The sequence below is a fragment of the Vanellus vanellus genome (assembly GCF_965231255.1).
Source record: "Vanellus vanellus genome assembly, chromosome: 26".
Lineage (NCBI taxonomy): Eukaryota > Metazoa > Chordata > Aves > Charadriiformes > Charadriidae > Vanellus > Vanellus vanellus.
In genome coordinates, this window is record NC_138931.1 from 6,210,662 (window position 1) to 6,222,832 (window position 12,171).

The following is a 12,171-nucleotide window of genomic DNA, read 5'->3' on the forward strand; positions in this document are numbered from 1 at the left end:
CCCCAACATCAGGACATGGACCTGGTGGAGCAGCCCAGAGGAGGCCCCGGAGATGCTGGGAGGGCTGGAGCCCCTCTGCTGGGAGGACAGGCTGGGAGAGGTGGGGGGGTTCAGCCTGGAGAAGAGAAGGCTCCGGGGAGACCTCAGAGCCTCTTCCAGTGCCTAAAGGGGCTCCGGGAGAGCTGGGGAGGGACTCTGGATCAGGGAGGGGAGCCATGGGATGAGGGGGAATGGTTTTACAGTGGAAGAGGGGAGATTGAGATGAGATATTGGGAAGAAATTGTTGGCTGTGCAGGTGGTGAGCCCCTGGCGCAGGTTGTCCAGAGAAGCTGTGGCTGCCCCATCCCTGGAGGTGTTCAAGGCCAGGTTGGACTGGGCTTGGAGCAACCTGGGCTGGTGGGAGGTGTCCCTGCCCAGCGCAGGGGGGTGGAACTGGATGATCTTCAAGGTCCCTTCCAGCTCTAAACAGTCTATGATTCTATGATTTTGCTCAGTTCCAGACTGCAGGAAGCTCTCCCAGTCCCCATGACCATTCAAAGCCAATTCAGATCCAGCTCCTCCAAGCACTCCAGTGCTCCTGGTGGGTCCCCACACTTGCACCCATTCGGACAGGCACCTACGCCTGCTCAGTCCCCAGCGCATCCTTGGCCCTGCACCCCCCTATGCTTGGTGCTGCCCCCCATGTTCCCGGTGTTCCCCCTGGGCCCCCTCTGCCCCTGCTTGGTCCCTTCTCAGCTTTCAGGGTGCCAGGGGACGGGGCCCAGCCATGGGTCCTCCCGGCTTCATCCCATGGCTCCTGCCTCAGTTTCCCCTCAGCCTCACCCATCTAGGGCAGATGGGGCCACCCAGGGGTGACAGGAGAGCAGGATGGGGACAGGGTGAGGGCGCTGGGTCAGCCCCTGCCACCGCCTTGAGGGGCAGAGAGGGGCGAGGGGACCCCAGGCTCGTGACCCCCCTTACTCCCCAGGCCTGCCCCGTCCGTGCATCCAGCGCTGCACGTGGCTGGAGACACAGGGCACGCAGGGACATGGGCCGGACTCTGGCCCGGTGACACAAGGGCAGCAGGGCCGGTGCATTCCGACCGCGTTCCCCCCGCCGGCTGCCATACATGGGCCCACGTCACTGGTGTCCCCACGACGCGGTGGCCCACGACGGCTCAGCTCTGGCCAGCACTGAGCTGCTGACCCGTGCCCGGCCGGACACCAGCACTTCCTGCGCCGGGCTGACCCGCTGCCCCCCGACCGGGCTACCGCCGCTCTGCCCACTGGGCCGCGGTTCCTGCCGAGCAACGGTCACCCTGAGGCGGGGATGGGCACCGGCTGCCCCAGGGCCTGTGTGTGACGCCGATTCAGCATCCGGAACTGCTCTGCGGTGCCAGTCCGGTGCTCTGCGGCTCGGTGACCCCCTGACCCGGTGCTGGGCTCAGTGCAGGCTGGTCCGGAGCGGTGCCTGAGTGTGCCAGACCCACGTGGATCCAAAGCCCGCCGTGCTGGAGCCAAGCTCACACCCGTGCCGGTGCCCAGCCGGTTCCACACCCGCGCTGGGCTGGGCCTGGGCCGGTCCCCCCACCCGTTCCAGGCTGCGCCGCGCCGGACCGGGCCGGGCCGCACCCGTGCTGAGACCGCGCCTGAGTCCGACCGAGCCGAGACGGGCCGGGCCCATCCGCCCCAGCCCGGCCCCGCCCCGGCCGCCGGTGAGCGCGCACGTGGTGCCGGGGCGCACTGCCCGCGCGGGGGCGCGGCGGCGGCGGCGGGGCGGGGCGGAGCGGAGCGGGGGGCGGGCTCTGCGCTCAGCGCTGCCCAATGGCGGCGCGGCCTCGCCCCTCCCCGCCGGGCGGCGGGCCAATGGCGGCGGGCGGGCGGTGGCGCGCGGCGGGGGAGGCGGGGCGGGGCGGGCGGTCACGTGGGGCGGCGGTGGGGGCGGTTAAAGCGCGGCGGCGGCGGCGGCGGCGGCACGGAGAGAGCGCGGAGTAGAGCGGAGCTGATCCTTTCCTGGTGAGCGCGGCCCGGCCGGTGAGGAGCGGGCGGCGGGGCGGGCACATGGCGGCGCGGGGGAGGGGAGCCGGCCGGCGCGCGCGGGAGCGGCCGTTACCGGTGCGCGGGAAGGGCCGTTATCCGGTAACCACCTTCCCCCCCCCTTCCCTTCCCCATCTCTCCCGCAGGATGAAGAGCGGCGCAGGCCATGGCGCAGCACCCGGCCCCCAAACCCCGCGGTCGGCGGGGCCGTAGGACAGTGGAGTCCCCCCGTGCCCTATAGCCACCCCCCCACACACGCACCACCGCCACCCACCCCCTCTATTTAATTTTATACCTAATTTATTAATACCTCGCCCAAACCATGGACCCCACCCCCACGGTGCCCGCCGCCCCCATGGCGGGCTTCCTCTGGATGCTGGTCCTGGGCTTCATCATCGCCTTCATCCTGGCCTTCTCTGTCGGCGCCAACGATGTGGCCAACTCCTTCGGCACGGCGGTGGGCTCGGGGGTGGTGACCCTCCGGCAAGCCTGCGTCTTGGCCAGCGTCTTTGAGACAGTGGGTTCTGTTCTCCTGGGAGCCAAAGTCAGTGAGACCATCCGGAAAGGGTTGATCGATGTGGAGATGTACAGATCCAAGCAGCAGCTGCTGATGGCGGGTTCGATCAGTGCCATGTTCGGTGAGGAACAGGGTGGGCGGGGGGGGGGGGGGTGTCAAAAAATGGGGGTGGGGTGCCCCAAGGTTCCCCGGTAATGGTTTTCTTACCAGGCTTTTCCTTCTCCTCCAGGATCTGCTGTGTGGCAGCTGGTGGCTTCGTTCTTGAAGCTCCCCATCTCTGGTACCCACTGCATTGTTGGAGCCACCATTGGCTTTTCGCTGGTGGCTGAAGGGCAAGAAGGTGTCAAGTGGTCTGAGCTGCTAAAGATTGGTGAGTCCAGCTGGCCTGACCACCCCGTGTGCCCCCTGGGCTTCCCTTTCCAGCAGCGGGCTGCTGATCATGCTTCTTCTCTCCTAGTGTTGTCCTGGTTCATCTCGCCCCTCCTTTCGGGCATCATGTCTGCTATCCTGTTCTTCCTCGTCCAGAGGTTCATCCTCCGTAAGGTAAGGGCTCTTCCCCGCATTTTCTGACACCTCGGGGCTCCCAGGGGTTCTCCCTTGCCTGCCTGTTGGACTGGTTGGTTGGCTTAGGTGCACCAGACCTTCTCCAGGCACATCCATCCTTGTGGTGACACTTCGGTGAGCCCTTCCCCAGGAGGAGCTGAAGGGATGGGCGAACGGGACCTCTAGCTGCTCCACAAAGCAGAGCCTGGGAGGTGAAGAGGCTTCACTTGGCCTCCTCCAGACCTCCTGTCCTGCCTGGCCTCAGCAGAAACAGTTTCTGAGTAGTGAAGTAACCCAGAAATAGATAAGATCAGAGCTTTTCCTCAGGCTTTTCCTAAGTCTTGGTGCAAGGCTGGACCTCCTCTTATGTTCCTGCTACAGAGCAAGGCAGTGACCAACAGTGACAGCTTCTTTTTTTTTTTTTTTTTTTTTTTTTCTCTCCCATCTGGGACCATGGGTACACCGAGGGGTGCTCAGGCTGACTTTAGGGACACCCTCGGGAGGAGGGACCGGACACTCAAAGGTGGCAGCTCTAGACCTTACCTTTCTGAGATGGTGATGACCCTGGAGCAAAGAGTGCTGCCAGCTCAGAGCGGGGGTATCCTGCCAGCTCTGCAGAGGAAATCCAACACTTTATTCTGCCCCTTTGAGGTTAACTTAAATTATTTTAGGACTTGGCTCTAAGCATTTCTGGTTCAAGAGATGTTAAGATCTTATCGCCGCTGGTTTCTACCTGGCAGCCCTTTAAAACAATTCAGCGTCATCGCTGTCAGAGTAACCTTGCGTAACTGGCCTTTCGAAGCCGGGCTGGCCCCGTCACGCTCGGCTCTAGCGCTGAATAGTCCCGTTGCTCCGCGGTCAGTAACGCTCGGTGTGTTTGTACCGACGCTAGACCCCAATTGCTGGGCAGCAGCAGAGATTAAGTGCTCCTGCTGCTGGGGTGAGGGCCTCTCTGCGCAGGTATGTGGTGAAATAAGCAGCTTTGTGAGTAATGGACTTTTTTTTTTTTTTTTTTATTTCATCCAAGTCGGCTGGAAAGAGGTAAAAGCTTTGTCTGACAAATGGTTTTGTCTGAAAGCGCCTGGGGAGTTGAAAGAAAACGTACGTGTGGCTGGAGGCTGTGGAGGTCTGCAGGGTGGGGAGCCTCGGGGAGGGTTCGGGAGCCGGGCAGCCCCCCGGCTGCGGGTGCGGATGAGATGCTCCAGCCTCGGGAGCGGTGGGATGCTCGGCTGGTCCTGCCCTGGGGAGCCTCGTGGGACGCATGGTGTTCTGGGCTGCCGAGGGGGTCAGATGGTGGCAGCCCCGTGGGTTGTTCTCTAAAAGCTGTCGGGAGCTCCGGCTTTTGGTAGAACCTGCAGGAGAAATGGTATTGGAGCTGCTGTCAGCAGTTGACCGAAGGCACGAACCCCCTTTTGGGAAGGGGACGCTCCTCGGCTGCCGCACAACCCCGCAAGGTCTGTCGTTCCAAGCACCGCTCCTTCCTTTGCAGGCAGATCCCGTTCCCAACGGCTTGCGAGCTTTGCCCATCTTCTATGCCTGTACCGTGGGGATCAACCTCTTCTCCATCATGTATACCGGCGCGCCGTGTAAGTACGCGACAGAATACTTGAACCTGAATTTTTAAATGCTTTACAAAACCTCCATTAAATGCACGATTTACCCCTTTTTTGCTTTACAGGGCTGAAATCTCCTAGAAGGCGGCTGGCCTGTGCCGGTTACAGAAGGCTGCAGGCTAGCGTGCGCCGAGTTGTGGGCTAGCTAGTTGCCCAGCCAAAGAGACCTGCTCAAACTAAACCCCTCCAGACCTTTCTCCTTAAACTTCACAGGACTGGCAGATAACATGACTTCCCCCTTTCCCTTCTTTTACCTCTGCTAAAACTCAGGTACCCGGCTGCCGCCCAAGAGACTCCTCGGGCTGCCGGTAGTGAGGCTAGGAGCAGGGACGGAGGCTGTGCCTCCGCATTCGCCTTGTCCCCAGGAATAAACTCATTATCCCTGGCGAGGAGAGCTGGCGCCTCTACCGAGAAGAGCAGTTTGTGCTTGGGTTTGAAAAAGCCGAATTGAAATGCTCGTTTGGCTGCTGTGTAGGGAGCCAGGGCGCGGGCAGGACTAGGAGAGGGCGGCTCTGCCTGCGGAGCCGGAGGCTCCGTAACCTCCATCTGCCGGGGTGACTCGGCGTGAGCTGTTTTTTGGTTTGGTGTTTTTTGGTTGGTTTTTCTTTTTTTTTTTTTTTTTTTTTTTTTTTCGGTCTGAGCGTGGGTTTCCTGTTGTGAAGGAGGCACTGGAGGTGTGGTAAGGGCAGTCGGTGCTGGCACTGCGGGGTTGTCTCTGTAAACAGCGGCTGGAAAAAAAAAAAAAAAAAAAAAACGTTTGGAAGGATGTCGGCTTCCCCTTCCCTTGGTTTTCCAGCCCCGGGGGAGGCGGCGGGGTTGCTGCGGTGCTGCTGGGGGGCGCTGGGGCTGTAAGATCACCTTATCGCTTGGCACCCCCGAGGTGGATTCGTGTTTATCCCGAGCCCTCAGCTGCAGGAGGGCTGGGCGAGCTCCGTGTCTCTCAAGTGTGGGGTTCGCAGCCTTCGGAGCTCCAGGCTTGGCGTGGGCGAATAGCCGGACGCGCGGGTGAAGTAGCTGCGATTTGTCGCTGGTGGTGCGTTCGGAGCAGTGAGTTATTGCCTGCAGAGGAAAACGCAGGAGTCGAGCGGTCGCGAGCACCTGATGCCCCTGACCGGGCTGCGTAACGCAAAACCTCTGTGAAAAGTCACGCTGTGTGTGGGAATGCTCATAAGTAGGTCACTAACACCTCGGATGCCTTGGAAACTTGAGTTCCCAGGGACTGGTAGAGCAGGAGACCTGTCTTCCCACCACCCCCCACCCCCCCACCCAGCAGCTGGAGGAGTTAATGGAGACGTGGGGCTCTCCGGTGGGAGCAGCCCAGGTCCAACGTGGGGGAAGCAGCGCTGTCGCCGCAGCAGCCGTGCTGGGTGGTTGTGTTTTGGTGGTTTTTATTTTTTCCTTTTTTTTTTTTTTTTCTTTGACATTGCAGTAAGTGAGGAGCCTCCTGTCCCCGCTCAGGGCAAACACCGGTCCCTGATGGGGTATGGCTATGGGAGGGAGGGGAAAGCGTCTGCACGTGTGGAAGATTAGCTTTTGCTGGGGGAGATTGTAACCTGGGGGCGGGGGTGCGCGGAATTCTGCGCGGGGTGAGGTTTTGGTGCAGTCAGGGATGGTTTTTCCGACAGCCTTTCTCCCCGTCAGGTGAATTAGCTCAGGGATGCTGCAGGTGATGGAGTCCCGGTGCTGGGAATAGCGGAGTCATACGCTGAGGAGACGTTTTGCCCAGAGGTTTTCAAAGATCCGTTGTTTTATTTCCTAGTGCTGGGCTTTGACAAACTTCCTCTGTGGGGTATCCTCCTAATTTCGGCGGGGAGTGCTGTTGTCTGTGCTCTCATCGTCTGGTTCTTTGTATGTCCGAGAATGAAGAAGAAAATCGAACGTAAGTAACGCCTCTCTCTTCGCAATCCTTTGGGAAGGGCACGCTCGGACTAACCAACTTCTTTTCCCAGCGGGAGATCTCATTAGCCGCAGGGTTGTCATTAGCAGGGATCCTCAGCGTCAGTTATCGCTTAAGCTGCTCTGCAAACCCTGAGTCACATCTCGTGGAGCTGGACCCCCGCGTGCTCCTAACCCACAGCAGCAGCGGAAAGCTGCTCCTGGGACCCCAAAATCCCCCTCGAAGGAGCCGTTGCGCTGCCCGGCGATGTCTGGCAGCCGATTTCTGAGCGGGGCGAGAGCTCTCCTTGAACCGTGTGAGACGGCAGGCAATATTAAACAGCCCAATTTCCCTGTTTAATAGAGAAGAAGAGGAGGCAGGAGATGACCTGCCTGTTAACCGGTGTAACCTTTAATCCTCTGCATACCTGCTGATCAATCTTTGGCCTGGCAGATGCAGATCACAAGTTTAAAGCTGTGTAAGCTGATGAAATCCTTTCCCTGTAGCGCCAAAAAAAAAAAAAAAAAAAAATATCTATTGAAAGGCATCCAAAAGAGCAGTCCCGAGCTCTGCCTCCTGAAAAGTACAGGCAGCTCTCCTGGAGCTGTGTGTGGTCTTGCATATAAATTTGGTGTGCAGTCTGGGGCGCTTAAGGAACTGGGAGATGAGGGGATAACCAGTGTCCTTGTCGGACTGGTGTAACTGGGGTGTGACTAACAGCTTTATGGCTGCCCTTGACATTCTTCCAGCTGTTCCAGCTTCGGCTTAACTCCTGCCTGCAAGGCGGGCTGTCCTGCCTGCTGGGGAGCATCGCGGGGAGGGGGGGAAGATGAGCTCTGCGGGTGCCAGATGCCAGGGTGAGGGGCTGGGTGCCACCACCCAGCCCTTGCAGTGCCCAAACTGGTTGGGAAACGGTCCTGTTTGTGACAAGGAGGTGGTTTTTTGTTGTTGTCTGAAGGAGCTGACCTCATGTTTTCACCTGGAGAAAACATGCTTTTCTCGGTCGATGGGGGAGTAACAGCTTCCAGGGCTTGGTGCTGCTGGCTTGGCAATTCCAGTGGGACAGGAAACCAGCCTGCACTCCGGAGGTGGAGACTGGCTCCTGTTTGGGTTTGTCACCCACCACCAGGAGCTGGAGAGGAGCCCAGGCCGGCCAGTCCTCCCGGCAGGCTGGAGCTGATGGGCTGGCAGAAGAGCTGGGTTCTTCTGGGCACCTTCCCATCAGCTTCAGGGGTCGTAACCACCCCAGAAGGGGGTCCAGAGCATCCTATGGCCTCTGGGAATGGGGATGGGACAAACATGGCTCGAAGAGGAACCTCTGCCATCGGAAGAACGGGCATAAAAGCCCCATAATGGTGCTCACCACACCCTGTGTGGGTGGGGGGGGCTCTAAAAATAGGAGATGAGCTGGCTTGCGATGGTTTGGCTGTCGTGCCCGGGACAAGGTGTGACTGCCCGGCAATTTCCAAAGTTCAGGATTGGGGGGGGGGGGGGGGAGCTGTAAATTTTATTTAGCTGCCATAAATCTGAGTGATGAGGGGTGTGGGCTTGCTGCTGGTGTTGGGTGTGGTGGTGGGAAGGGGTTTGATGGCACCTGCCTCCCCCTCACAGGAGAGATCAAATCCAGTCCTTCTGAAAGCCCCTTGATGGAGAAGAACGTCAGCCCCAAGGAGGACCACGAGGAGCCTAAGGTGCCCCTAGGCGATGCCAAGTGCCCCATTGCTGATGTGGGGTCGGCTGCGCCCCACCGGGCGGCAGCAGTGGAGGAGAGGACGGTCTCCTTCAACATGGGGGACCTGGAGGAGGCCCCAGAGCAGGAGAGGCTCCCCAGCCTTGATCTGAAGGAGACCAGCATCGACAGCGGTGAGTGGTGGGAGGCGATACGGGGGTGCTGGGGTGGCCTTCCCCCATCCCAGGTACCCCTAGGTGCTAAACCCCTGCTGTCCCTTGGCAGGAGCCGTGCGGCTGCCCAACGGCAACCTTGTCCAGTTCAACCAGGCCGTAGGCCACCAGCTAAGCTCCAGCGGGCAGTACCAGTACCACACCGTGCACAAGGACTCCGGCCTCTACAAGGAGCTGTTGCATAAACTGCACCTGGCCAAGATGGGGGACTGCATGGGGGACTCGGGGGACAAACCCCTGCGGCGCAACAACAGCTACACCTCCTACACCATGGCCATCTGCGGCATGCCCCTGGACTCCCTCCGGGCCAAGGAGGGCGAGGAGATGGAGAAGCTGACCTGGCCTGTGGCGGACACCAAGAAGAGGGTCCGCATGGACAGCTACACCAGCTACTGCAACGCAGTGGCAGATGCCCACCCGGCCGCTGATGTGGATCTGAACACGGCCCAGGTGGAGATGGGCGACAGTGACCGCAAAGGCAGCAGTAGCTCCTTGGAAGAATGGCATGACCAGGACAAACCCGAGGTGTCCCTCCTCTTCCAGTTCCTGCAGATCCTCACAGCCTGCTTTGGCTCTTTTGCTCACGGTGGCAACGACGTCAGGTCAGTTGGGTTAGCAGGAGCGGTGGGGTTGCTCACTGGGGCTGGTGTCCACCTTGCCCAGAGCCTCTGGCCATCTAGACCAGTTCTCCTTTCTCTTTCAGCAATGCCATAGGGCCCCTGGTTGCACTCTACCTCGTCTACCAGACAGGTGATGTGGCTACCAAGGTGGCAACTCCCATCTGGCTGCTGCTCTATGGAGGTGTGGGAATTTGCATCGGCTTGTGGGTCTGGGGAAGAAGAGTCATCCAGACCATGGGGAAGGACCTGACACCCATCACACCATCAAGGTAAGGTCTGCCTTGGGGCAGGGGAAGGCATCAGACAGTCCTAGAGCTTCATCCTGCTCCTGGAGCACCTCTCCGTGATCTCTTTGGGGGTTTCACTGCTCGGGTAGTGGAGCTGGGGTATGCGTGGCCCTGTAACACCTCCCTACACCCATGGAGGGGTCAGCCTGGGGCTGCTGGGGGGCTGGAGAGCCAAGTGAGGAGCTGACCCTGCTGCGTAGTCCCAGGTCCCTGTGGGCTTCACCAGCCTGATGTGCCGGGGCGGTGCGGGGGCTTCAGTGCTCAGGTTCTCATGCACTTTCTGTCTCCGCAGTGGCTTCAGCATCGAGCTGGCATCTGCCCTGACGGTGGTGATCGCCTCCAATGTTGGCCTCCCCATCAGCACAACCCACTGCAAGGTAGGTGGGGGTGGCAGGAGGGGATGGCGCCGGCTGGGGCCAAGCTGGGCTTCCCCTGAATCCTGGTGTTAATAAGGCTGAGCTGTGCGGGAGGTCCCAAAAAATAGGCTGTTGGCCGGCCTTCAGGTCCCAGCTCTGCCATTTGCATCTCAATGCCTGTGGCAGTGGCTGCCCAGGGCTGGGTGAGGGAGCACTTGAGGAGGTGACAAAACCCCTTTGATGGACCCCTGGGCTCTGCCAAGCAGCCATTGGAACCCCAGGCTGGCGGCTCCTCGCTCTGCTGGGTCTCCAAGGGCTGGTGCAAGACTCTGGGCACCCCTGGGAAGGGCTGTGGGGTGGTGGACGCGTGGGGGGGGGGGGTAACCTCGTCATGCTGAGCCCTGCTCTGGTTCCTTGGGCAGGTGGGCTCCGTGGTCTCGGTGGGCTGGTTGCGCTCCAGGAAGGCGGTGGACTGGCGCCTGTTCCGCAACATCTTCATGGCCTGGTTCGTCACTGTCCCCATCTCGGGTCTCATCAGCGCTGCCATCATGGCTGTCTTCAAGTATGCCATCCTGAAGGTGTGAGGGCATCGGGGCTCATGCTGCTCCTGCTTCCCTGCTGCCACCCCTCCCCTCCAGGAGCCAGGGGGGCTCGTCCCGGCGCAGGATGGGGGCTACCATCATCTCTGGGGCTTCCTCTGTTCTGCGTAGTGTTGTCACTGAAGTATTTTTTTTTTTTTTTTTTTTTTTTTTTTAAATATAAATGTCCTGGCGCTAAGTTTCTAGAGGGGGGGGGGTGCAGCGCTGAGCCTGTGCCCGCCCCCGGTGTGACTCCCCTGCTGCGCTGTAGCTGTAGATTAGCAGTTATGGGAGGCCGCTCTTATTTTTAATGACTTAATTCAGATTCCCCTGGCAGTGATTGCTCCTTGAGTAAGGACTAGGGCTGCTCCTTGCCCCTCCTGAGAGGGTTCGGGGGCTGTGGGGTGTCATCCCCCCCCCACACACACACACATCGCGGGCTGTGCTGTGTTCAGCTTTGCCTCCATCGCTGTAGTGGTGTGGACGCCAGATGCTGCCCACCCATCCCGCTCGGGGGTCCTTGGGGGGGCAGCCCCCGGTCCCCCCTCACTGCTGCTACCTCGGATTCAATAAAGATTTCCTTCGTACGCCAGTGCTGCTGGTGGTCCTGGGTGGGGGGGTGCCGGTGTGGGCACTGTCCCCTGTCACATGATGCGCCGTCGCTTCTATCCTGCCCCTCCTTGGACCCACGCCCTGGGAGGGAGCTGGGGCGGCTGATAAGAGCCCCACATGTTCCCCCCCACTGTCACGGGACTGCCTGTAAACAGCCCCGAGCTGCACCCCAGCACTGGGGGGTTGGGTTATCAGGGCCTCACAGCTGCGGGGGGCAGCTCCTGCCCCTCTTACCAACCCTATACCCTTCCCCCCCCAGCCCTGGGGTTGCTCCTGCTCTTCCCCTCCATGTCCCCACTGTGCCCCAGTGATGCTCCATCCTGTCCTGGGGGTCAAGGCCAGCCACGGGGACCCACGTCAGCGGGTTGGCACTGGGGTGGCGCAAGAGCTGCCGGTGATTGCAGTGGCACCCAGGACTGGCCCGGGGGGGGGGGATACGGGGACAGGGATGGGAATATGGGGATGGGGATGTGGGGACAAGGATAGGAATATGGGGATGCGGGGTCAGGGATGGGAATATGGGGATGCGGGTGGGGTCAGGGATGGGGATGTGGGGACAAGGATAGGAGTATGGGGATGCGGGGTCAGGGATGGGGATGTGGAGATGGGAATGTGGGGACACCGATGGGGGTGCAGGGATGGGGGGACACATAGAGTTTGGGATGTGCCTGGCGGAGCTGTATGGGGACATGACCCACTGGGATGGGGAAGGACCCCACGGGGATGGGGATGAGTCCCACGGGAATGGTGACACTTCCCATTGGGACTGGCTCATGTCCCACGGGACGTGGGTGCCCCCTCCCGTCCCCTGCGTCGCACAGCCCCCCCCCACCATACACACACCCCTCCGCGGGGGCCCGGCGGGGCGGTGGCGGGGCCGGTCCTTGACCCCGGTTAATGATTCGCCGCCGGGCGCTGCCAGTGGCCCCGCTGGGCAAACACCGCCCGGGGGGCTCCGGGACCGCCCGGGCGCTGCTGGCGCCGTCGGGGCCGTGGGAGGGCTATTCCCTGGGAGGGGGGGGGGGCGGCTTGGGAACGGCGGGGGGAGGGGGGGGGCACGGGGGGTAGTGCTGGGGGGGAGTGGGGGGGCACGTTCCGGGGAGCCCCATTTGGGGGGGTATCACCGCCCCGATTTGGGGGTCACCAGCCCGAGTCCCGTCCCGGCTGTTGCTCCCGGGGAAGGGGGGGGGGGGGAGTCGGTGCGGTGCCCGGGGCGGGGGCCGGGTCGGGGCGGTCCCGCGGGGCCCGTTAA

The 12,171-nt window shown here is 61.1% G+C and overlaps 1 protein-coding gene across 1 annotated transcript; it reads left to right on the forward strand.

Annotated features, from left to right (window-relative positions):
• Positions 1-1,923: 1,923 nt before the first annotated feature.
• On the forward strand, positions 1,924-10,930 carry SLC20A1 (solute carrier family 20 member 1). The gene is made up of 11 exons (XM_082495660.1): positions 1,924-2,012; positions 2,162-2,653; positions 2,762-2,902; positions 2,990-3,075; positions 4,565-4,661; positions 6,448-6,567; positions 8,176-8,427; positions 8,519-9,068; positions 9,170-9,355; positions 9,666-9,750; positions 10,152-10,930. Exons 2-11 carry the CDS (start codon positions 2,338-2,340, stop codon positions 10,311-10,313), a joined length of 1,995 nt encoding a protein of 664 aa, XP_082351786.1. The 5' UTR covers positions 1,924-2,012; positions 2,162-2,337; the 3' UTR covers positions 10,314-10,930.
• Positions 10,931-12,171: the final 1,241 nt, after the last annotated feature.

Coding starts and splice junctions, on each gene's coding strand:
- SLC20A1 (XM_082495660.1), top strand. CDS start 2,338: ATGGACCCCACCCCCACGGTGCCCGCCGCCCCCATGGCGGGCTTCCTC. Junction 2,654..2,761: donor TTCGATCAGTGCCATGTTCG/GTGAGGAACAGG, acceptor CTTCTCCTCCAG/GATCTGCTGTGTGGCAGCTG. Junction 8,428..8,518: donor GGAGACCAGCATCGACAGCG/GTGAGTGGTGGG, acceptor GTCCCTTGGCAG/GAGCCGTGCGGCTGCCCAAC.